The sequence below is a fragment of the Thamnophis sirtalis genome, unplaced genomic scaffold (genome assembly GCF_051295495.1).
Source record: "Thamnophis sirtalis isolate CommonGarterSnake01/CBP01778 unplaced genomic scaffold, rThaSir2_p1.2 scaffold_6, whole genome shotgun sequence".
Lineage (NCBI taxonomy): Eukaryota > Metazoa > Chordata > Lepidosauria > Squamata > Natricidae > Thamnophis > Thamnophis sirtalis.
In genome coordinates, this window is record NW_028261386.1 from 86279323 (window position 1) to 86306533 (window position 27211).

The 27211-nt window shown below is 40.8% G+C and overlaps 1 protein-coding gene across 1 annotated transcript in view; it reads right to left on the reverse strand.

The window, feature by feature from the left end:
- Window positions 1–16057, reverse strand: part of AIG1 (androgen induced 1) — an 85036-nt gene extending 68979 nt beyond the window's left edge. The window contains exons 1-2 of the mRNA XM_014061562.2: window positions 15356–16057; window positions 9966–10121 (exon numbers count right to left, since the gene is read on the reverse strand). Coding sequence (XP_013917037.2) covers window positions 9966–10121; window positions 15356–15496 — 297 coding nt within the window. The 5' untranslated portion in view covers window positions 15497–16057. The remainder of the gene's footprint in view (window positions 1–9965; window positions 10122–15355) is intronic.
- Window positions 16058–27211: the final 11154 nt, after the last annotated feature.

Here is a 27211-nt window from a genome sequence, read left to right on the forward strand (position 1 = left end):
CTTTAATGATGGCAGGTTATACCAGTTGTGAGGCAGCAAAGCATATTCGATATACCATGACAATATCACTTACATGCCTAACAGTTGGTATCTTTTTTATTGAAATACTTGATTTCTGCCAGACATAATGACACCTGAATAGTCTGAATGGTTCTACTTTTGATTCTGGAACATTAATCCAAAAAAATTGAAGGATGGGATCATCTATGTGCTTTATGGCAAACTACAGAATAGTATGCATTAGTGAGTTATGGCTTCCACTTGCTATTTTCCAATGTATCTTATTTTTAATTAGTGTTCTTCTGCAAATCAAATCCACAGTCTATCAGTTAACCCTGAAAATCCCTGGATGCTTTCCTGGGGCTTCTTTGTGACTTCCTGAAAAATTGAATGATTTTGATCACACCATCCATGTCAAGATTATGTCTCTTAATTCTGTATATCAATAAAATCTAAGATTATATTTTATTTAAAAGAACAAGATGAACTGGCATATTAAACAAAAGCATTAGAAAAGAAACTTCCAGTGCTAGATTTCAAAAAGTAAATTTGATATTAATGGAACATTTTAAAAAGCTGGTGTGTATTTGAATATTTTCTGAAGCACAGAAAGCTTATTGACCTTGCCTGTGAGGTAAAAGTGGAAAAGACAGGAAATTCCATCTGTCCTGTCAAAGTCAGCCAATGTATGCAAAATTGGTTGCAACCATCTGCTGCTCCAGGTGGCCAGAACGTCTTTAATGAAACAGGTAGGTTCAAAAAAGCATGCTTAAGCAAATTATTCTAATTTTAGTCAAGTTGCCCATTCAACATTTCTTAAAAGTCATTCCATTGCCTAAAAATCTAAGTGTCCCAACAGATAATCGACATAATTACTAAAAAGTAGATCGGGATCAAAACAATTCCTTAAGATGTATCAACTTTAGGAATCTAGAAAAATGTAATAAAACAGAACATGGTTTTCATATATTCTCCCTTGCTCTTGAAGCCTTTTTTTAATTCTGCCAAGGTTTTAATTGATTCTTTACTTATATTTTCATTATTTGTTCAATTTTTTAACATAGCTTTCTAAAAATTCACACAGACATCACTGCCCCAAAATTACAATGATACTATTAAAATATGTTTTTTAAGAAACTGCACCTATTAGATTTTATGGCTTCATCTCAGGAAGTAGGAAAGGACTTTTTCTGCAGCAAAACTCTTTTAATGGACAAAAGCCTACTGAATATGCATAATGAATGAAATTGATAGTGCAAGAAATACAAAATTGAGATACAAAGTGATTTCTTGGTAATATCACATATACAAAGATGATTGATGTACAAAGTTATGCAGCTATCCCCAATTCAGTGACTGTTCAAACTTAGGATGGCACTGAATGAGTGGTAATTAAACCAGTACTTAAGGTTTTGGATGCCACAGCACTCACATAGACAAACAGTTGGATTTGGGCATTTGGCAACCAGTTCACACTTATCATGGCTGCATCATCCCACAATCATGTGATCAGCATTGATAACCTCCCCTGCCAGCTTCCCAGAAGCAAAGTCCCAGAGATCTCATACTCCATAGCACCCACTCCACCAGCCTGCCCTTAATACCATGCACTAACCTGCAGCAACCTCTCTGCTTGCAACCCTCACCAACCTGCTTATGCTCCCTACCACCCATCCATAGTCTCCGCCAGCCCCTGCCGGTCTGCCTGAATTTTTTTTAGGACTTCATTTTAAGCAGAAATTAGAGTCAGGCATTTTAGTTAATCGCATGTTCAGCAGGTATGAGTGTGGAAAGTTTTGCCTTACTTAAAGTACAGAATTCTGGCTATTCATTAACCAAGTCTGATCTTCACTGTACAAATATATAGAAAAGTGACTTTAACGAAGTCACATTTCTGAGGAAACACCTATTGAGGCTCACTAGGCTGTAAAAAGTTACAAAACTATTTCCAAAGAGTTTGACTCCACCAGTTCACTATCAGGAAGATCATGTACAAAGGGAGGCCATTTAACACCAATATTACCTCCCCAGAAGATCACACCAAGAACAATACTCTAGGAGCTTCAAAGAAACCCAGAGTAAGATCTAAGACAGGGGTCCCCAATCTCCTGGCCTATGGCCCTTTATTGGGCTGCAGTTGCAGCCCATTGAGAATTGGGCCACACAAGCAGCCCCACTCATGCACGCACAAATGAAGCTGTGTGTGTGCACGCACCTGTCCCTCACACAAAACCATTCTCTCTGCCCCCCTTTCATTAGGCTGCGAACTTGGAAAGGTTGGGGACTGCTGATGTAAGAAACTAAAAGCCTCTCACACTGGCAAATGCCAATTATCATGAGACACACACACACACATTAGGAGAACAGTGAACAACAATGGTGTGCATGGAACAATTGTAAGGAGAGAACTACTTCTCTCCAAAAAGAACACTGCTGCCCGTCTACAGTTTGCAAAATACCATGTGGATATTGTTGAATACTGGCTTGCGGGCGGAGCCGGTTCAATCTCTTCCCTGATTGGCCGAGAGACTTGACGCCCATTGGCTCATTGCCCAAACCCGGGAGTATAAATATTTGATGCGAACCACGCTAGGTTAATCATAGTTTACTCTGCTAGAATAAAGGTTGCTGTTTTACTACCCTCTTGTCGCGTCTTCCTCCTTCCGCTCCAAGATGCAAAACTGGCGACGAGGGTGGGATCAGATTCCCATGACCACGGAGAAGAACAAACCAGCTTGCCTCCGCGTTTAAACCATACCTTCAGGTCAGGAACGCCGGCAGCGAACAAAATCTTCTCTGTTTCTTCTTTCCTCTTTTCCTGGCTTTTTGCATCAGAATGGCAACAGTGCTTTCTCCTTTCGCGCCGTTTGGGTCTGCGGGAGAATCCTGGGACGGCTTCATGGAGCGTTTTGAATGCTATTTAATCGCGTCAAAAAACAGGGCACAGACTGACGAGGAGAAGTGCTGCTTTTTCCTGTCTTGTTGCGAGCCTTCTATGTTTGCTTCTGCGAGAGCTTTGGCCGCTCCGAGGCCAGCTTACAAACTTGGGTGGGACGAGCTAATGTCCAGGTTGAGGGACCATTACGCCCCCTCATCTTCTTTGATTGCTCGTCGGTTTACTTTTCGCCGCCGAGTGCAGAAGCCCAGCGAATCTATCAGTCAGTTCCTCGAGGCATTGCGCACAGTGGCCGCCCAATGCGACTTTGCAGACCTAGAGGAGAATCTTGTGGAGCAGTTTGTATGCGGGGTCCGCGACGTACGATTGCGCAGCCGTATGTTCTGGAACCATAAAATTACTTTGGCGCAAGCTGTGGAGACTGCGCGAGCAGCAGAACTTTCCGAACAATCCACGGCCGACATGGAACGCCTCCAGCTGAAACCTTTCATGCAAACCGCTGCGGGACCTTCCAATCAAACGAACCTCGTTGACGACCTCTCCACTATGGAAGACGAGGAGGAGGAAACCGTCGGACAGATGAGGACGCAGCCGAAGCAGAGGCCACACCAGCAGCCGCCGACGTCCGTTCAGCCAGCTTCAAACATGCCTTGCCATGGATGCGGCGGCCGTCATAGCCGCGTATCTTGCCCGTTTCGTTCTGCTGTCTGCCGCCGTTGCCGGGGGGAAGGACATCTCGCCAGGGTTTGCCGGGTTTTCTTGCCAGTTCCATCGTTCACGCAGCCCAGCAACCAGCGTCAGACATTGCAACGCCGCCAACAACCACGTCCAGCGAGGCGAGCTGAGGACTGCCATTCAACCCACCAGCTCTCTAGTGCCGAGTGTGTAGTCTATCAGGCTTCCCACGTCCCTGCCGGCGGTCGTAAAATTAGTACCGTCGTTCGTCTTGAAGGTCAGCCTTGCCGAATGGAGGTGGACTCCGGGTCTTCCCGTTCCCTTTTATCTTGGGCTCTGTTTTCCCGCCTTTGCCCTAGGGTTCCACAGAGTAAATTGCGTCCTGCCGGGGTCTCCCTTTTAGATTACCAGGGAAATGGGATTCCCACGGCAGGAATATTCCACATTTGGGTGGAATACGGAGATTTTAAGGGGAAACTTCCAGTTTTAATTGTTAAGGATAACCTGCCCGCTCTCTTGGGGTTAGATTGGTTCCCCGTTTTGGGCCTCACTATAGAAGGGGTGCATAGGATAGTTCCCCGAGCCGTAGATAGCGTTTTGGATGAGTTCGCAGACGTGTTCGATGGGAAATTAGGTTGTTATAAGGGCACCCCCATTTCCCTTTGCCTCGATCCCCAGGTCGCGCCCATTAGGTTGAAGGCACGTAGGGTTCCCCTTGCATTGAAAGCGAAGGTAGATGCTGAATTGGATAAGCTTATAGAGCAGGGGGTAATAGAGCCCGTAGATCATGCCCTTTGGGAAACCCCTATAGTCCTCCCGGTCAAACCCGACGGATCGGTGAGGATATGTGCCGACTATAAGTCGACCATCAACTTGGCCCTGCAGGCAAATCCATATCCTGTGCCTGTAGTGCAACATCTACTTCATTCTTTGGGGCAAGGCCGCATTTTCGCTAAGCTGGATATGGCACAGGCCTATCAGCAGCTCCCCGTAGACGATAATGCGGCTACAGCCCAGACTATTGTCACCCATCGTGGGGCTTTCCGTTGCCGCCGCCTCCAATTTGGCGTTTCGGTTGCTCCAGGGATATTTCAGAGCCTCATGGAGCGGTTGCTCCATGGGATCCCAGGCGTCGTTCCTTATTTTGACGACGTCCTAGTTGCAGCCCCTAGCCACCAGGAACTCCTAAAAACATTGCGGGAGGTCCTTACACGCTTCAGGGAGGCCGGATTGAAGTTAAAGCGCAGCAAGTGCGAAATTGCTGTTCCCCAAGTAGAGTTTTTGGGATTTCTCATTGATGCACAAGGCATCCACCCTACTCCCTCGAAAGTTGCGGCCATAAAAAACGCTCCTGCACCCACCTCGAGGGCGGAATTGCAGGCGTTCCTGGGGCTTTTAAACTTTTATGCCCCTTTTATTCCCCACAAGGCGTCGTTAGCTGAACCGTTACACCGATTGCTTGACCGGTCAGCGGCCTGGAAATGGGGTAGCCGTGAAGCGCAGGCGTTCGCGGCTATAAAGGACATTTTAACCTCGGCAGCAGTCCTAATCCAATATAGCGACTGGATGCCCTTAGTTTTAACGTGTGACGCCTCTCCCTACGGCATAGGGGCGGTTCTGAGCCATGCCCTCCCGAACGGCTCAGAGGCTCCTATAGCCTTCTACTCCCGGACGCTCTCATCAACGGAGCGAAATTATAGCCAAATTGACAAAGAAGCTCTAGCTGCAGTGTCCGGTATCAAGCGTTTTCATGACTACCTTTACGGTAGGAATTTTACCCTTGTTACGGATCACAAGCCGCTTTTAGGCCTATTGGCGGGCGATAAGCCAACCCCCCCCATTTTGTCCCCCCGCATGACACGTTGGACTGAGTTTTTGGCGGCGTATTCATATGCGCTGGTATACCGTCCGGGTAAGCAGCTTGGGCACGCAGACGCCCTGAGTCGTTGCCCTTTGCCACAGACGGACACAGCCCTCGTGCCCTCTCTCTCCATTTTGTCTATTGCTGAATCCGATCTTCCCGTTTCAGCCGTGGATGTTGCAGCTTGCACAAAGGCTGACCCCATTTTGTCTCAAGTAGCTTCATGGGTGTTGAGGGGGTGGCCCGAAAAAAAGGTAGCGGAAGAATTTCGACCGTTTAAGGCACGACAGGCCGAACTTGCCCTTCACGGGGGTTGCCTTGTTTGGGGGGATAGGGTAGTGATCCCCAAAGTTCTACGGGCACGAATCCTGCCCGCGCTCCATAAAAATCATCCAGGGATAGCGCGAATGAAAGCTTTAGCCCGTAGTTATGTGTGGTGGCCCCTGTTAGACTCGGAAATCGCAGATTATGTTGGTCGATGTAGAATATGCCAAAATTCTAGGCCGAATCCCCCCACAGCCGCCCCTCGGGAGTGGGAAATTCCTAGAGGCCCATGGTCCCGTTTACATATTGATTTTGCCGGTCCCTTTCACAGCCGAAACTTTATGATAGTGGTTGATGCTTACTCTAAGTGGGTGGAGTTGGTAATCATGACCTCCACTACGGCAGAGAGTACCGTGAGGGCTCTTCGTAAGATGTTCGCCACACACGGGCTACCAGATGTGATAGTTTCAGACAACGGGCCCCAGTTTACCTCCACTATGTTCCAAGAATTTTTGGCAGAGCAAGGGATTAGACACGCGGCTACAGCCCCGTATCATCCAGCTAGTAACGGTAGGGCGGAGCGCGCAGTTCGCTCAGCTAAAGAAGCTTTGGGCCGCATGGATCAGGGGGACTGGCAAGAGAGAGTGGCGGCCTACCTCTTGAGCCAGCACTCTACTCCCTGTCCAACAATTAATAAAAGTCCTGCGGAGCTCTTGATGGGTAGGAGATTGCGAACCTCCCTAGATAGGCTCCATCCACTTTATGCAGGGGATTTACCGAGTAACTTGGGGGCCCTTCCGTCCCATACGTTTAAGTTAGGGGATCCTGTTTGGGCTCGTTCCTTTTCAGGGGACCCACGGTGGGTCCCCGCAACAATTACAGCTTTGACTGGTCCCTGTTCCTTCAGGGCCGGTCTGGCCGACGGAACGCAATGGAGGCGCCACCAGGACCAGTTAAGGCGCCGCCTCCCTGCGGAAACAGACGGCCCGGCCCCCCCAGACATTCGCCCTCAGCGCGAGCTACCCTTGATGCCCTTATCCCCAATGGACTGCCTGTCCTCGGGGAATGGGGGACAAGCTGATACGAACTTTTCGGACAGACGTGCCTCATTTGGCCATTCTCTCCCCCAAAGCCCTTATCGAGACTCTGACCATATTTTCCAACCAGATGGTACGGGTCCATCATCGGATACTCCGGCTGTTGCGGAGACACCATCTCAGACAAATGGAGCGCCAGCTCTCGGGGCCGCATCACAGGATCATCGTTCCGCCACAGACTTGCCTCCGTTGGCGATCCCCCCCCCGACGACAGCTGCTGGGGAGTTACGAAGGTCGGGACGAGAGCGGCGCCGTCCCACCTATCTACAGGACTATGTTTGCCCTTCGTGAGGGTACTTGACTAGGGGGGGAGGGGTGTTGAATACTGGCTTGCGGGCGGAGCCGGTTCAATCTCTTCCCTGATTGGCCGAGAGACTTGACGCCCATTGGCTCATTGCCCAAACCCGGGAGTATAAATATTTGATGCGAACCACGCTAGGTTAATCATAGTTTACTCTGCTAGAATAAAGGTTGCTGTTTTACTACCCTCTTGTCGCGTCTTCCTCCTTCCGCTCCAAGATGCAAAAGATATGTCAGAAGGTTACTGGAAGAGTGTTCTGTAGAAATATGAGACTAAAATAGAAAGGTTTTGGCTAAATGAAAAGTATTATGTTTGACAAAAGGTAAGGTGACCAGATTTTCAGATTGGTAAAGAGGGACACCTTTGACCGGGAGGATGGGGGGGGGGGGCTTGATTAAAAATTTTATACGGAGCAACAAAATTTTTCATACAACGCAAAAATAGTATTGTAATATTTTTTTTATTTCAACATAACTACAATTTACAAATATAAATTGTAACTGTTGCCAAACATCAAAATTTTGATTGTGTGACCATGGGGATGCTGCAACGGTAGCTAAGTGTGAAAATGGTCATCAGTCACTTTTTTCAATGCCATTGTAACTTTGGTCACTATACCACCTTTCTTGCCACAGTTCTTAAGTGAATAACTCCAGCTAATAAGTTTGTAACATAAGTGAATCTGGTTTCCCCATTTGACTTTGTCAAAAGCTCACAAAAAGCGATTACATGACCCCAGGACACTGAAATCATCATAAATACGAATCTGTTGCCAAACATCAAAATTTTGATCGCGTGACCATGAGGATGCTGCAACGGTTGCTAAGTGTGAAAATGGTTGCTAAGTGTGAAAAATGGTCACTTTTTTCAATGCCATTGTAACTTTGGTCACTAAATGAACTGTTTGAAAGCTAAGGCTAGCTTGCATTATAATGCCTTATGCTAGCTTACATTTTCAAGAGAGAGAAGCTAAACTCCTTATTAGAATAGAAATAGAAATGAGTAGAGTAGAGTAGAGTAGAGTAGTATAGAATAGAATAGTTTATTAGCCAAGTGTGATTGAACACAAAAAGGAATTTGTCTTTGGTGCTTAGGCTCTCAGTGTACATAAAAGAAAAAAATACATTCATCAAGAATCATAAGCTACAACACTTAGTGATAGTTTACGATAGGTTACGAATAAGCAATCAAATTATACTAGGAAACAAATTATTGGATTTTTAAATTATTGGATTTTTTTTCAAAGAAACTCAGTATGTGCTTCCTGATTATTAAAAGTGCAAATTCAGTGTCAATGACTCCTGACTATTTAAAATATAGTCTAAGCAATTTAAAAAAAGAATCCACACAGAATAAAACTATTTTAAAAAATCCTATGCACAATAAATAAAATATTATTTTAAAATACATTAAAAAATAAAAGAAAAAACCCCGGCTCACTTACCAGTAGGCAGATCACAAGGTAGGAAAAGGATAGATTAAAAAAATAAGAGGGGATCATACGCCCCCACCTACCCACTCCCAATCCCATCCGACAGAAGGAGACAAGAGAAGAGTAGTGGAGAGAAGGAAATCTCCTCCATCCCCCCCGCCTCTTCCAAATTATACACACAGACACTGCCCTCCCCATCCCGCAGCCCCAATTCCACTTTTTTTTTACCAGTGTCCTTTTTAAACCGGGACTTTTTGAACACGCAGCGGGACACGGGACAAATTTTGAAAAATCGTGACTGTCCCGCCAAAAGCGGGACGTATGGTCACCTTACAAAGGCAAACACTATTCCAGTATAAGAACCTTATCCTATCTATGAAACATGATGGGGGGCAGTATCATGGTTTGGATCTGCTTTTCTGCCTCTTGAGGACTACAAGATATCAATGGATTGGGATGGGAACCATGAACTCTGAATTGTACCAGAAAATTCTACAGGAAAATGTCAGGGTATTTGGTATGAACTGAAGCTGAAAGTGGGTCATGCAGCAAGACAACAACCTTAAATAGGTAAGTTTTACAACCAAAGAATGATTGAAATAGAAGAAATAAATATTTTGGAAAGGCCAAGTCAAAATTCTGACTTTAAACCTAGAACTGACCTGAAGGCGGCAATTCATGTGAGGAAGCTCACCAACATCCTGAAGTTAAAGCTGCTATATGTAAGGAGGAATGGACTAGAATTCCTCCAAGCCAATGCACAGGACTGATTAACAGTAAACAGAAATGTTTAGCTGCAGGAGAGCACACTAGTAACTGAAAGCAAAAGTTCACATACTTTTGCCACACATAAATATGTAGCTTTGGATAATTTCCCTCAAAGAATAAATGAATAAGTTTAATGGTTTTGACTCATTTGTTTAATTACATCCTCTTTAGTTGTAGGTCTTGCACAAAGAACAGATCATGTTTTAGATTATGATGCTGAAATTTTGAAAATTAAAAACAATTCACAAACTTTTAAGTACTGTATGCTATTTTGCTGTTTTGTTTCTCTTACAAATGCACTTTAAATTATCAGTACTTTCAATTGTTTTAATCATTATTTTTATATTACAAGTATCCCTACATATGAATTTGGAGGCATATAGAGATAAATTATACATTTAAAGCTGGGAAATACAGTTTATTTTTCTATATAGCAGTCCTATATTGCCCACTGAATTTATATACTAAACATTTTTGTTAATATAATTACACTGAATGAATAAATAGAATTACTTATAAATGCAGTAAATAAATGGCACATTTTAGTCTATAAAATTGCACTGGTGACTATGAGCTTTCCTTTAAATAACTGACATTTTAAAAAGAGATTAAAAACTAAGGGTGGTATACTCTAAATTAGAAGGAAATTCCTTTCTTTCCACGGTACTTACAACCCCAATGGGGAAAGCTAAGACAGCCATCATCCAGTCACGGAGGGAGATGAGTTTTCTTAGTTGCCTTTCTTGTTCTTGGCTGTCATTCCCTTTAGTCAGAAGGCTGGAAAGGTCAGTCAGTACACAGATCCCAAAAAAGACTGCTTGAACAACCTGCATTAGAAACATAAACATTGAAACATGAATGTTTCAGTCTCAATAATATCAATTTTAGCTGCAGATCCTGCCTGGTGATGGTGACATTTGGCAGCAGTGAATTTATTGAGCTTTTTAAAATGCTCAGTCTAGATATTGTGCAGGCTTACTCTGAAGCCTTGCTTCATAAAAAATAGGAGGAACTGTAGTCTTTACTGTCCACAGTAAGCCTGGCTTAATAATCAAACACTGTTTCTTAACATGCAATGAAAATGTATTAGTCTCATTTTCTGCTCTACCAAGTGTGAGTGCATTTCTTTATACAGTGATGAAAGGGCTGCTTAGCAAGCATGGAAGAGTAGACAGGATATGTGCATTTATCCTGAACTCTTCCTCTTCAATTATGGTATTAATGCCAATTCTGAGGACAAGGGGCAGTCTGGCATCATTGTGAAAGAATAATGTCTGTTGCTGTGGTTGTTTTTCTCTCTTGATGCACCAATGTTTTATTTCTGGTCCCCACTGTCAACAACATATTTGCACTTTTGCCATATATGAAAAAAACCATAAAAATCACCTTGACATGTACATAAGCAACCATCACCTTTTATTTTAAAAAGCTCTAAATTATATGCTAGCTGCTGTTTCTTCCGAATTGTCTGTATAAAATCTGTCCTTATTACTTTCCATGTCCTGTTTACAAGACACATGAAGATCACATTTCACATTATCTTTTCTCAAGTTTAATTTTGCTTGATTCCTATTCAGCATATACAATTATTTTGAATTAAATATATTTTATATTACACACAATATTAGAGTTGTGATTAGTGATATATCCTAGGACATTGGCCATCTGTCAAACATCTATTAATACTAGAAGCTAGGTAAGCAACTTTCCTTGTTGAGCAAGGAAAGAAACATTTATTGCAGATATTTGTACTAAGTTGTACTTATGGATTAAGTTGACAATATCATAAAAACTCTATCATGTTTTAAAATAAATAGTTCACTCAACCAAAAGAGAATGATTTAGAGAAGTCTTTCTCTGATAAGTAGCAGACAAATTATTTATGTGAAAATTCTAAAATATGTACAATATATCACATGGTCTAAAGCAAAGTGGCTTTCCTAATTAAGTAAGATGAAGGCAAGATCTTGCCCTATTAGGATACCTCTGTGACATAAGCTTTGACTGTTCATCCCTAATTAATCCAGTAATTTTTGAAAATACTGTTTCCAGCAAGATTTCTCTTTGAAGTGCTTTAAATTTATTATTTTTGTCCATCAAATACATTTAATTTTTGTTTTTGTTATCTCTGAATTTTAGATCCATACTTTGTATATCATCCAGAAATAATTTTTATGTATATATTTAATTAGCCAAACTGGAAAAAAATGCAAAATACAGTACTAAATAATTTGGACTCTTCTGACAAAATTCATCTATGTCCCCAATTCTATAATATCAGAATGAATAGAACTGAATAGGAAAAGTATACAATACTATTAAAATGATTCAATTTAAAAACAAACTAAACTGAAGTTTCCATGAGGAAATCCTAGAAAAAAAATCATTTGGTCTTTTTTATAGCTTTAGAAACAAATCTACATACAGAGGCAAACTTAATGCAGAACGACATGAAACATGAACCCAAATGACTCTCAATCCAGTTTTTTAAAAATGCAAGCATTTTTGCATAGATAATACTGTACTTCTCCTTAACAAACTTCAGGTTTGTTTGTCTGTTTATAGCCTGCCTTTATTATTTTTAAAAATAACTAAAGGTGACAAACAGGTCCAATGCACCTTTCTCCTCCTATTATCCCCACAAGAATCCCCTCCCTGTTTTTGAGTGCAATAGGCCAGAGAATATGGAGGTCTCAAGAAACCAAAAAGACAGAGGAAGAATTATCTCTGAGAAAAGAAAGATAAATAAACTGGAAAGGGAATTAAGTGATATAATATATAGTATATTCCCACCATCTAGTAGCAATCTTATTAGTACTATTTTGTAAATTATCATCAACTTAAATATCTACATATATATATGGAAAACAAAGTATTGTAATTGATCATAAGAATATTAATTAATAACAGTGATAATATAGAATAGTTGGGCCATTCATTTTCTTTCACCTCTAGGAAGCGGCAATGACAAACCCTTTCAAAAATTGTGCTAAGAGAACTGCAAGGGCTTTTCCAGACAATCACTAAAAGTTAAGAATAATTCCAACCTACATTTATTGGTCAATACAATTTACACTTCTTTGAAAAAGTATGTAAAATTGGTCTATCCTGTTGGGAAACATTATTCCATCAAAGAATACAATTTATTGGACATTAAACTCTACAGAAAAGCCCAGTCTGATACTTCCTTCATCATGCATTTGTTTTGTGCCCTAAGCATTTATGAAGGCTTCCAATGTATTGTTAGAATATTAAAAAATAAGGTACAATAAAGTTTCCTCTGATCTGGCTTGACTCCCTGTGACTTCATTGAGAGATTCATGTAATTTTATCTGTAATGATTTGGAAGTGATTTGCCATAACTTTCTACTGGGATGTATTTTTGATTTCCACTCTACCCACAGCTCTGATACTATCTGTAGGTCGCCTAAATATCAGCTAGTCTCGATACTACTTAGCCTCCAAGCCTAGACAAGGTCAAATATGTGCTGTCACCAATTGAGAAAGCAAAAAGTTATATTTATGACATGTAGTTATTTTCCGCCTTTTTTCTAAACAATTTAACACAATTTAACATGGATCACTTTCTCAGCAAGAGACTATATTATGTCTAACCTCAAATAATTGAAAAGAAGATATGACATCAATACAAGGCCATCCTGGTCACCTGGAAGTTTTTTTTCCCATTCTTGAAAAGATAGACATAATGCTGAGAAAGGGATTTATTTGTTTATTTATCCATTTTATTTATATAAGCTGGCCAACTCACATATATGACTCTGGGCAACTCACACACTTAAAAATAGAAAACAATAAATAGTTACAAATAAATAACTGAAATAAAAACCTTCAAAAACCGATTCAAACAAGATTTGGTCATATTTTTGCATAAAGATTGAAAATTCAAACTTTTAAATATCACTGTAGATCAACTACCCAAACCTTGAGTCTCTGTGATGCAAAAGATAGAGCTTAATTTTAATATTGAACTTTGGGTCAATTCTTTGCTTTTTTATTTATACCCATATTCAATCCTACTATACCCAAGATTGGAGATAGATCATTTGAGGAGGCAGACTAAAACACTGGAGTTATACTTGTCACTTTTAAATCTATCAAGAAAAGTCATGAATCCCTGTTATGACTTCTGATTCTCAGATCTTTAGGGGAAAGACACTTAATTTTAGTGGGACCTTCTAAACTGGAAGATGGTATCTTGCTCTCATACAGTAAAAAAAAATGAACAAAAACTTCCTACTCTCACAATTTTAACCCTCTAGCAGAATTCTCCAGCACTACACATAAGGAAAAATATGCATTTGTTGTTTGGGGATGGTTATATAGGTGTTCCATTTCTATTTCTAAAATGTAATGTTCTGACTAGGGGGCACCCTAACAGCAAAGCACAAAACAGGAAGTCGATCAACCAACCAGCATGCAGGAAGTGCACCTTTGCACAACGTGCAGTTGGGATTTGGGAAGTGTTTGCGTCAGCCCATCTGCAGCTGTCTGCAACCTACAATTATCCAACAACTCTTTTGCAATGTAAATATGCAGTGACAGCTATGGGCAGTTGTGGGCAACTCAAATTCAACCTTTAGACTACAAAATGAGGCAAGATTCTTTAAAATTTCAGGTAGTTCTTCCAAAATGAGCAGAGCTAACTATGGCAGGATAAATAATAGTTCAAGTACTTTAGTGTGGCTGGAATAATATTTTTATGTGTTCCTAGTAGGAGAAAAAGCGACACAGTGGCTCAGTGGCTAAAACGCTGAGCTTGTCAATCAGAAAGGTCAGCAGTTTGGTGGTTCAAATCCCTAGCACCGTGAACTCGTTACTTGTCCCAGTTTCTGCCAACCTAGCAGTTCGAAAGCACATAAAAATGCAAGTAGAAAAATAGGGATCACCTTTGGTGGGAAGGTAACAGCATTCTGTGCACTTCGGCATTTAGTCATGCCGACCACATGACCACAGAGGTCTTCGGACAGCGCTGGCTCTTCAGCTTTGAAACGGAGATGAGCACCACTCCCTAGAGTCAGGAACAACTAGCACATATTTGCAAGGGGAACCTTTACCTTTACCTTACTAGGAGAAAGCTTCGGCTAGTAATAAATGGGTACACTGGGTGCCGTAACAAAAAAAATCTTACCCAGCACTTAGAAAACTTGCACTATGAACGAAGTTTCCAATTGTCAACTGCAAGAGGCCACGTTGCTTGGATTCACACATATATTATGCCATTACAACGTCCTAGGTCCTTAGAAAGAGACATCCTAGGTCCTTGGGAAGAACTGATGCGCGGGAAAGCCAACACCAGCTAAAGAACTGGTAAACTGTGACTTTGCATTAATAATAATATAATAATATAATAAAATAATAATCAAACATAGTTAGATGTAAGTGACATTTTAATTTGGATGGTCACGAAATATGAGGCAATTCTAAAGAAAAGAAACTAGCCAACCTTTTTAAATTGATGAACTGCTTCTTGGAAAGCACTTTGCTTGTGATATACGAAATGCACAATACCTCAAAGGCGTTTTTTTCAAGAGACAATTGGATTTTCTGGTTTCTCCTTTTCCTAATGTACAATAATGTCATTCATTGGGGTTGCTATCCTCTCAGCAGCTACCTATAATTCTCTTTCTCCTTACAGAGTTGCAGATATCATTTCTGGAGAAGTGCCTCGTATCTCTATTTCTATGTGTGGGGGAGCCAATAATCCTAATATATTTCACTCTCTTCCCTAGCACTTGGTCATGTGCGTAGTCAATAAACAGGCATCTCCAAATGACAGCGTTGCGACCGCGGTGCCTTTTTCTTCTTCCTTTAAAAACGACGGTGCGAATGAACAGCGTCTTCCTTCACACAGCACCTCCCCTTCTGGCGTCCCCTTGAAAGCGCTGCCCGTCACCAGTCCTTCCGCGCAAAAGAGGCCTCGTCCCCGGGGCAAAATTTTTAGCCGGGTGAACGCAGCCACTCTCCTTGTCCGGGATACGGGATCGCATCCTTCACATCCCGAGGAAGAAGAGGCGGTGGCGGGACTTACAAGGTGACTTACCAGGTTAATGAAGGTCAGAAATTTCCAGCTGCCTCCATAGGTCTGGTGCGCTGGCATGTCAATGGCTTTGTAATTGCACAGGATGGAAAAATAGGAGAGGAGGATGGCGACCCGCAGCACCTGCCCGGGCACGAGCGCCATGTTGTGTGTCTTCTTCCACACACACACCCACTCCCCAGTTAAGGCCTGAGCGCCGAACGAAAGCGGGCGGCTAAAAACGACGGGCGCGCGCTTCGTTCGCGGTTCAGGGCGTGTGCGCGCGCGCCGTCAGCAGGCGTCGAGCTGGGGAAGCGGAGCGCGAGCGAAAAAGTCCGCGTGCTGTTCGGCGCCGCTCAAGTGTTCCCCGCTTGAGGGAGATGAAAGCAACGCGAGCGGAGGCGTAGACTTCTGGGGTGTAGTAGATCCACCCACAGTGCCCCACTTCCGGGGTGATTTTGGACATGGATTTTTAAACATGGCGTTTAATATTGCCCAAGAGAAAGAAAGAGAATTGCCCATAGGAAACAGGGAAGACTTGGACGGCACCTGGGCGCCAAGGTGCTTGCCCCCTCTTCTGCCGGCAGGCAACAATGCAAAGTTGCAGGAAGGTTAAAAAAAAGAAAAGAATGCGTCCGTAGTTTCCATCGTTACCGTCCACTTTGCATTTGCAGGGTAACACAGAAGGAGCTTCGGAAGGTTTAAGTTTAAAGTACGCGTCGTTGTTGTGCTCGACCTACGCTCGGCTTTCACTTTTCCATGTAAATAGAGAAATAAAACCACAACTTCCGCCAGCATAAGGGGCTGATGTCCTCAGCCTGATCGGAGTCATTGAAAGTGGCAGAGCATTTTCATTTATTTAAAAGCTAAACGCAGCTACACCCACACAACTATGTTGCATTGCATTATCAATTGCAAGAACATCTTTTTTTCTTTTTCCAGAGAAATTAGGTTGTCCGTTTATAGCTCGACTAAATTTCTGGGGTGTTTTTTTAAGATTTTTCATAGGGAGAGCGTGCTTACACGCACCTCACATTTAAGTATGCGTTCACTGTTCAAAGACCATCCCTGTCCTACTGTCTCCATTTATTCGTACCCATTTACTGTTCATATTTATGTTTATACTTACCGTATAAGCTGTTATCTTTTACATGTTTGACAAAATAAATAAATAAATAAATAAATAAATAAATAAATAAATAAATAAATAAATAAATAAATGTGGACGGTGATGTTGATTGCTAGACTCGGAAACATTCTGAGTCACTTTCTCAGTCTGATTGTCTTCTTACATTATTCCCAACCTGGGATTATTCTAACGCACATATTCATCTCAACCCTCCCTCCCCATTCTTGTTTTCCACAAAGCTGCTAAAATAAAAAATCAGTTAATGGAATATAAAGTACTTCAAAATTCCCCCAGGGGAAGAAGGCGGGGCTTAGCAGTGAGAAGACAAGCTTTCAGGCTATTCCTGAAATTCCTCTATTCTGAAGCATTTGGACGGTCCCTTTTTGGACCCAAGCTGTCCCGGAGAGACAGTGAAAGGTAGGAGGAGATCCAGTGGTCCCAGAGACGCAAAGTCTCTGGGGAATTGGAAAATAACCTCCTTTGCCAGTGACTTCCAGATTAGCCATAAGGCTAATTGAAACTGCAGGCAGCCCCAAAGAATGACGAAAGTGTTTTCAACTGGTAAGATTATTTTATTACTCAGAGATAAACAGTCTGCCTAAAAATTCAAGCTAATTTAAATTAATGAACAGAAGAATTTAGCGGCGATCCTGATTTTTTTATTGGTTTCTGGACGGTGGTTATTCTACTTTTTAAATGTTTTAAATGTTATTCACACGGACAAAGGATAGATTGCTCCAATATCTCCTCTGATCTTCTGCAAGCGGGCTGTAAACCAATTTACTATAATTTGGTTGTTTACAACTTGACACTTTTATTGCTTGGCTGTATTGGTCTAAGATCTGATAAGATTGCATAGCCTCCAGCCTGCTCTTATTTGCAAAATACTTCAGAGCTCTCAAGAAAAAATACTAACTGCGTATAAACATGGCGTCTATTCAAGCCTCTATTCAAATGATTTTTTCAGCGCTACAGAAATTATCTGCTACACAGGCTAGAATTGAGAGAAAACTTGATTATTTGGTGTTTTTAGCAACAAAATATGAGGGAAAAATTGAGAATGTTCCTTAAATACAAGCTAAGGATGTCAGAGATAAAGATTCTCAACTTGCTGATATTCGGGGCAACTGGTTTACCTTTGAGGGAGAAAAAGATGGAATGTCTGAAGGGGGAGCAGCAACACAGAAGATTTACTTCGAAAGACATGGTGCAGGAGGAGTGAGAAGCATTAAAGAATTTATACTTTATGAAATACCATCTGCAAAACTTTTGATACCACCACTGAGAATTAAGGACAAGCTGATAAAGGAAATAAAAGGAGGGCGGCAGCATTATATGAGAGGCACCATAAGCAAAAAGGTGCGAAGATTTTTTTGTATGGACTTGCTCATAAAGATGTTTGGAGAACTGGACCCACGAATGGCAACAAATTTAAGGTGGTTCTGTTACTGGAGAGACACAGGCTGATAGATGGAAGAGTATAATTTAAAACTAGCTAAACCTAGTTAAACTCATTTATAATAGATATAGTTGAATAATAATTGATAATGATAGTAATGTATATAATGTTGAGTTGCTATGATAAATAATAATTGGATATGAGAAGGGAAGGTTAGAAATAACTTTGGATTATATATAAAGGTTATTAATCACAATAATAATTAAAGGAGAATGATAATAAATTATATAAATTAGAAATCTTTGGTATTAAATATTATGGATGTTTAGCTAAAACAGGATATGAGGAATTAATGTTAATGGAGGAGTATAACTTAAAATTAGCTAAACTTAGTTGAATTCATTTGCAATAGGTATAGATGAATAAAAATTGATAATGATAGTAATGTATATGATGTTGAGTTGATATGATGGGTAATAATTGGATATGAGAAGGGAAGGTTAGAAATGTATTTGGACTATATATAAGATCATTAATAACAATAATAATCATTATAAAAAATAAAATAAAACTATACAGTTAAATCTTAACTAATATGGGGAAAATGCTATGATATACGATATAATTAAATAAAGAAAGGAGAATGATAATAAATTATATACATGGAGGATGAAATTTTTGGTATTAAATATTATGGATGTTTAGCTAAAACAGGATATGAGGATTTGATGTTAATGGAGGATTTTATAAACAAGTAAATGAAATGCCAGCATGTGGTTATGGATTAAATTTTTGGTATAGTTAAGGATGAAGGATGTTTAAACAACTGTAGTCAACTAAAAGTGGAGGTATGATGATGTTAATATGGTAAACATTTGAGTTAAGATATTTGAATTAATATGAATTAATGGAAGAGATGCACAAAAACTTGTTGTAACCAGCTGATATACTTTTTTATAACATATACTTGTGTTGTTGTTTTTTTCTTTGTTTTGTTTTTTGTTCTTTTTTGTTTTGACTTCCCCCCCCACTGTTGTGGGTATGTGTTGTTTATGTAACAAAAAAAAATTATAAAAAAAAAATTCCCCCAGGCGCTGACACTGCCATCTGCATTTATTCCATTGTATACTTTCCTGCTGTGAATTATTCTCTGAATAAACTGTTCAACAGAACCTGGTAGTATCTGGCATCCCTAAAATTCTTCACTGTTGAGAAGTTTATTTTATGAATAAAAAGAATTCAGCTATGTAGGAAATTCCTTGCAGTTAAAAGCTATCTAGTTACACACATACACAAACAAACACACACACACACACACACCTGTGTGTGTGTGTGTGTGTGTGTGTGTGTGTGTGTGTGAGAGAGAGAGAGAGAGAGAGAGAGAGAGAGAGAGAGAGAGAGAGAGAAAGGGAGAAAGGGATGGTGGTGGTGGTGGCAAACAGAATTCCAAATGGATTTTTCAGTGGTTGCAGGTGACCAGATTTCCAGATTGGTAAAGAGGGACACCTTTGATGGAGGGGCGGGGGGTTGATTAAAATTTTTATACGGAGCAACAAAAATTTTCATACAACACAAAAATAGTATTGTAATATTTTTTTATTTCAACATAACTACAATTTACAAATATAAATTGTAGCTGTTGCCAAACATCAAAATTTTGATCACGTGACCATGAGGATGCTGCAACAGTCGCTAAGTGTGAAAATGGTCGCTAAGTGTGAAAAATGGTAATCAGTCACTTTTTTCAATGCCATTGTAACATTGGTCACTAAACCCATTATACCACTTTTCTTGCCACAGTTCTTAAGTGAATAACTGCAGCTGGTATTTTGTATTTTGGATAGAATTTTTTTTTAATAGTCTAAGACAATTTTAAAAAAGAATCCACACAGAATAAATTGAAGTAAAACATTTCAAACTATTCCACACAGACTAAATTGAAGTAAAACTATTTTTAAAAATTCTATACACAATACATTTCAAAGTATTGTGCATAGAATTTTTAAAAATTGTTTATTTCAATTTATTTTGGATAGAATCTTTTTTTAAACAGTCTAAGACAATTTAAAAAAAGAATCCACACAGAATAAAACTATTTAAAAAAATCCTGCACAATAAATAAAATATTATTTTTAAATACATTAAAAAAATAAAGGAAAAAAACCCGGCTCACTTACCAGCAGGCAGGCATTCCAAGTCAATCCAGAATGATGTAGATGTTAATACAAAGAACTGAGCAAATTAAAATGGTGAAATATTTTTCAAAGAAACCTTGATAATAATGAGGAGCCACCATTTTTCCCACACGAGCCAACCTCCAACCTCCGTGCTCCTCCCCTCCAGGAAATCCAGGAAGGAACAGTCACTACTTCTCTAGCCAAAGTATTTCCTGGAGCTCTATGGTACTGGCTCATCTTTTCTTATAAAAGGAAGTAAAAGGGGCGGGGGGGGAGGTTTCCGTTTTCTTGCTTTAACATTTTAATATCTTCAATGAAAGTACTGAGACATAGAGAGGGGTTAACTTAGACAGAGTGTATTTTGTCTTGCCCCAGTTAGGATTTATTAAGCAAATCCACTGCGCTTTCAACATGAAGCCAGAAAATCGGGACTTTTTAAAAATGCTGCGGGACATGGGACAAATTGTTAGAAATCGTGACTGTCCTGCCAAAATCGGGACGTCTGATCACCTTAAATATACCTAAGGTTTTATACAGAATCATTCTGTTGCATTCAGACAGTTATCGGTACTTATCAAATAGCATTATTATCTCATATCTCTTAAGCTTGCAGAAGATTGAGTCATCTATAATATAAAAAGCAACATCTTCTCTTGGTGAGGTGGATAAAGGGAGAGTACTGATGACAATAAACAATAAGCTGGATTATTGAAACAATGCTCCAGTACTTCATTTTAGAGCTATTGAGGTGGTACAGATGGCGGTACAGATGGTGAAGAATAACAAAAGGAGCTATATGACTTTCTGAATAACTTTCTCCCAAATGCACAAAATGTACCTTGAGAAGTTATTCTGGCATCTCCTTACTTGGGAATGTGGAGCAGCAATACAATAGACATGGATGGTGCATTTATGATGACTAGAAGACTTCCAAGGTCCCTTCCAACTCTGTTGTTTTGTATTTTGTATGTCCTTTTTTGATCTCTAGTAACCTACCAATAAATTCCAGAATTCATAAGATACTGTGTTTAGATTTTGCAAGATTTGTTCTTGTGTGAAATCTCTCAAGATCTTGTCAATTTTGATTGTGAATATTTGCCTGCTTTGAATTTTAGTTTAGAACATAGCAGACAATAACATATAGTCATTTCTTTTCAAACTCATCAAAGACACAATGAAAAAAAAATTCTAGTGAACATTTTGAAACCATAATAAAATAGAGGAAATATCTATCAACAAAGCCCAAGAACCAAAAATGTAGAATGCTACTCATCACCTATATATTGGTAAACCATTCAGGTGTAAAGTCAGTCCTGTGCAATAAACTCTTTCTCATGGGTATCTGGTTGTAGTTCAATATTCACTTTAAATGTTCTTCCAAAATGAGCTGAAAATAATAGAATGAAACCCCACAGAATCAAATGCAAAATCTTGCACTTAGAAAACAAAAATAAAATGCATAGGAATAAGATAGGATAATTCTCCACATAGTAGTACTTGTGAGAAAGATCTTGGAATAGTAGTTGATTATCAGTTTAATGTAATTAGAAGGGTGATGTGACTGCAGAAATACAAATGAAAAATTTAGCTGCATGAAGAGAAGCTTTTAAAGTAGTTTTTAATAATGAAAAGTAATTGTGCTGCATTATTCTGTATTGAGCAGATCCCTTGAGTCTGGTTCTGAGCACCACACTTTAAGGAGCATTCAAACAGATTGGCAGTGTTTAGCCTTGAGAAGGGAAGAATGGTATAGGAGGGAAAAGTATATGTTTCATGTATGTGAAATAGTTAGAGAAGAATGTCATGATCTCTTCTCTATTGTTCCAAAGTGTAAGAGAGGAAATAATGGATTTAACTGTCAGAAAGAAAGATTTTGACTGAATATTAAGAAAAACTTTTAAAACAACTTATTAAGAACATATTTATCATGATCAACCACTGATTTCTTAATGACTGTCAATTTTCATTGCTTGCAGTTCCTGTATTGCATTACGTTATGAGCTAATATTTCCCTTGTCCATCCTAAATTAATGAATATATAATACTTCTTTCTGAAATGTTGTATGTTACATGAATTGGGTAAAAGTGATTAATATCCTGAAAACTTTATAAGCAATAAAAAAGTTTGTCCTTAAATTGCCACAATATCCTTTGTTGTTTTATTGCAGTAAATTAAGTAGTTGTCGTCAAATCATTGTTGACTCTTAACCATCTAGGCATGCTATAAACAATTTAAAATCTCTTGGATCAACATCTCCCCCTTGTCTCATGATGCACTTTGATAGTCTTCTTCCTTATTGCTGTTCAATAATTTCTGATGCTTCAAGTCTCTAAGTCATCTATCAATAACCGAGTACTCATAAATTCGTTTGTGTCATCAATGATAATATCAAGCCGCATGTTTTTTTCACCCCACCCCACTCCATTTTTCCAATGATCAGTGCATTTCCCAATGATTTTTGTCTTCACATTATGTGTCTAAAATATTTAAATTTTACCTTAAATTTTAGTGCTTCCAATGAAGAGAATGGTTTTATTTTATGTATTACTGAATTATTAATTCTCGCAGTCCAAAGTAGTCTCAACAATTTTCTCTAGCACTACAGTTTAAAGGCATCATTTTTTCTTCATTCACATTTTTAAATCTTGTTTTCATAGTAGTATATTACTTCGGGGGGGGGGGGAATTGAAAATCCATTTATATTAAAGAAATTGGGAACATACATAGTTTTTCACATTAGTGAGATGGATCTGAATTTGAGCTAGCAGTTCCATAGGAAAAAATAACTTCCCAATACAATCTAACCAGATATGTAGGTACCTGTATGAATTTTTGTAATGTACAATTAATACATTTTATTTTTCTTAATAAACATTGATTTTCTTCTATTCACGTGGATGTATTACTTTTGTTGTCACAATGTATGTCCACATGCATATTTCCTAATATTACAATTTCCTTTTCTTTCTTTTCTATTAAATTACCACACATATATGTTGTCATATGCATTCAGGTATTATTTGCTCAATATGATTGGGATTTTTTTAAAGATTAAGTAAAGTAATATGTTTTGGTTTTAACATTTAAGCAACATGAATAAGCTAATGTCCAAAAGAAGTTTTGTTCCATATAAAAAATCTCTATGAATAACATTAGCACTAAAATCTACATTTTCTTTTTGTGTGAAAGAAAAGAAATATAGAGTAAAGGAAAATATAAATTGCATGTGTTACTTCTGTGAGCTCCACTGTCTGCTTTTAGCGAATACTGCATTGGATTGTATTTTGTTTTTAATATATCAGGTCCAATTAAATGTGTTATCAAATTATAAAAAGATACCATACCCTGTTTTATGGACACATTCTAAGCAAATGTATGCAAATAGCCTGTGATTCAATGGTTCCTCAGATAAATAAAAGCCTAGCATCCGAGGGACGATGCAAGTAAATAGCTTTTAGAAATCTGTAATCTAATTGTGCAGGATCCTAGCCCCGTGATCTCTTGGAGAATTCACTTTTTATTAAATAGTTTATATAAACAACAGTAGTCTAGGCTGACATTATTTTTCAGATGTGCTACAAAGTACTCAGGTCTGAAAATGTTCGTATCAACATTTCTGTTCAAATCACAGAAAGATATGGCTAGCTGATGAAAGCTAAAAAGCTTGAAATAGCTATACTATTTCTCCCTTTATTTCCTTGTGGAAGCGACTGCCTGCGAAGGCTCCTTGATTGGGGTGAAAGTGGAAGTAGTATGCTCTGTCCCATATTTGAGTAGATCAGGTTGCCCTGATAGACCGATCTCACTGGAAAAACACTTTGTTTATGTCAACACTTTTTCTCACATATATGTCTGTGTGTCTGTCTCTCTCTCTCTCTGGGCATTCTTTCTCTTTATACCTATCAGACTGTTTTATATCTCAGTTCCCTAACTTCTATCGGGTTGAAACTGTCTGACAGTAGAATGGACAGAATTGGTAAATTGTCTTGAATGTTCCTTCCTCACAAGTTCCCATGCAATGCCATCATAGATCTAATCCAAGAAGTTGGGAGAGCCTCCTGAGCAAATTCAAGGGATAAGCTAAGAGAAAAGTAAAAAATATTTCTATTGCACCAATGGAAATCTACTCACATGACAGTGGAGGTAAATTCCTTTTTGTTTCTGCAATTTGCTGCAGGCAACTCATTACTGGACTTGCAATACTCTTGCTTTCTATTTGTGAAGTTCATTCTGGTTTTACAAGTTTGTACTTGTTAGGGACAACCTACTTTATTGCCTTATGACATGAAAAATGCTCACCTGATTTAGCATATGAAAGGAATGAGGGAATCCTTAACATGACATAAATTATTTGGCTTCTTAAACCAGATTTTGTAAGAATAGAATGAATAAGAGCTGGGTAATGGGTAATGTGGCTAATTATGGAAAAGAAAAGTCATGTGTTTTTTTAAAGTATAAAAATGATATGATGCAAAAACTTAATTGTTTTGCCATTCACATCCATTTACTTTGTCCCATTATGAACTTAGACAAGCAGGTTGCTTTAATTTTAAAACAATATGAAAGACTACAAAAGTTATTTACCAAAGGGAATGGTGAATTGAAATACAATCTTGATGCTGCCTTCAATTTTCTAAAATCTATTTTATTTATGATTCAATGATGTTACTTTTCAGAAACAATATTAGAAACATACAACACTAGAGGATTTAAGGATTTAGACAGGGATATTAGAGTGGGAGGGTAAGCCAGCTCTTTGTGAAAAAAATTAAACTTCTGACATAGGATCACAACCTTGGGAGGCAAACTGTTCCATTGATTGATTTTTCTTTCTGTCAGGAAATTTCTCCTTAGTTCCATGTTGGATCTTCCTCAATGAGCTTCCTTTTTTGAAGAGGTTGGTAAATACTGTCTTTCTGTCTTAATTTTCTGACAACTCAAAGTATCAGGAGTACAGTGGATGAGTTATCTCTGTAAAAAAAAATGATTGTCCTGTTTTCCCAAGACAATAGAGAATGGCAGTTGGACTTACCTGAACTGCATGTTTCGAAGAATGGCGTGGGAGGAGTAACACATGGTATTACCAAAGCCTTCTTGCCTATTGGAGACTGAGGTATTAATCTTTTGGAGCCACACCTCCGTACCTCCTCCAACTCTCCAGTTTACCGATGTATCGTAGCAGACACTGAAAAGGAAGGACAAACAAAGAACAGCCAACACATATCCTTCCTAATTGCTTACGCTGAACCTGGACTTGCTCAGGCCCCCCTAGGCGCAGGGTGCCCAGAACGGGAGGGAAGTGACTCCTCCCACGCCATTCTTCGAAACATGCAGTTCAGGTAAGTCCAACTGCCAGTTTCCGAAGAGAAGGCGTGGGAGGAGTAACACGTGGGACATACCAAAGCTAGATGTCCTGGGAGGGATTCGTTGGGCCTGAGCCCCCCGGGGAGTCCAGAACCCCCTGCAGAACCCTCCTGCTGAAGGCAGCCTCCGCAGAGGCGTAGGCGTCCAGTCTATAGTGTTTAATGAAGGGGGAAGGAGAAGCCCAGGCGGCCGCCCGGCAGATCTCCTCTATGGGGGCCTGGGTGGACCAGGCTGCAGAGGTGGCTGCACGTCTAGTGGAATGAGCCGTGATACCTTCAGGAACCGGAAGTCCTTGGGCCCTGTAGGCCTGTGAGATGGCCGCCCTAATCCATCTACTGATGGTGGCTGGAGAGACCTTGGCTCCCAGGGAGGAGGGCTGATAAGACACAAACAGAGCCTCCGAGCGTCTAAAGGAGGCCGTGCGCTTCAGGTATATGCGCAAGGCTCTCTTGACATCCAGCTTGTGCCAGGATTTCTCCCTGTCACCTGAGGGGTGAGGACAGAAGTCCGGGAGAATAATCTCGAGAGCCCTGTGGAAGGGGGAATTAACCTTGGGCATGAAAGCGGGGTCCAGTCTGAGGATGACCCGGTTATCTAAGAAGGTGCAGAGATCCGCCCTGCTAGAGAGGGCGTTGATTTCGGAGACCCTCCTGGCCGAGGTGATGGTGACCAGGAAGACGACCTTGAGGGTTAGGAGCTGAAGGGAGACCTCTCTCAGGGGCTCAAATGGGGCCTCGGTGAGGGCCTGAAGGACCGTGGGAAGGTCCCAGGTGGGGAATCGATGGACCACTGAGGGTTTCAGATTCGCTGCCCCCTTGAGGAAGCGCTTTAGGACCGGATGTTGGGACAAGGGATGGGCATTCACCCCCCCCCTAGGACTGTGGATAGGGCGGAGACCTGTCGCCTGAGCGTGCTAGTGGCTAGACCCTTTTCGTGTCCCTCCTGGAGGAAGTCCAGGACCTGTGGAACCGAGGCGGCGGCTGGACGGAGACCCTTAGCTCGGCACCAGTCTGCGAAGGCCACCCAAGACGCGTTGTAGATGCGCGTGGTGGACTGTCTCCTGGATGCCTCCACAGTTCTGATGACCTTTTCGGAATATTGGGCCTCCCTTAATTGTTCCCGCTCAATCGCCAGGCGGTCAGATGAAGCCACTCCAGGTTCGGATGCTCCAGAGACCCCTGGCGGAGGGCCAGCACCCCCGCTGGGATCCTCCAGTGGGGGGCTGTGGACAGATCCACGAGGTCTGCCAACCAGGGGCGACGAGGCCAGAAGGGAGCCACCATTATCATCTCCGCTCCCTCTGCCACCACCCTCCTCAGGACCCCGGGAATGAGGGGAAGGGGGGGGAAAGGCATAAAGAAGACCTGGTGGTCATCTGCAACGAAGGGCGTCCGTGTCCATGGCTCCCCTGGTCGGAAACCTCGAAACGAACTCTGGCAGCTGGGCGTTCTGCGGGGTCGCGAAGAGGTCCACCGTCGGATGACCGAACCTCTCGCAGATCTGACGGAAGATCGGGGGATGGAGCTGCCACTCTCCGTTGTCCACCGTCTCCCTGCTGAGCCAGTCTGCTTGATGGTTGTCCGTTCCGGAGATGTGTTCGGCTTTTATGGACTGAAGGTGCCTCTCTGCCCAGTTCCCCAACCGCAGGGCCTCGTCGCGAAGGGCCCTGGAGTGGGTGCCGCCCTGTCGGTTCACGTGCGCCTTGGCCGCTACGTTGTTGGTCAGAACCAGGATGTGTTGACTGGCTACCGAGTCCTTGAAGTGTCGAAGGGCCAGATGAATGGCTCTGAGCTCCAGCCAGTTGATGTTG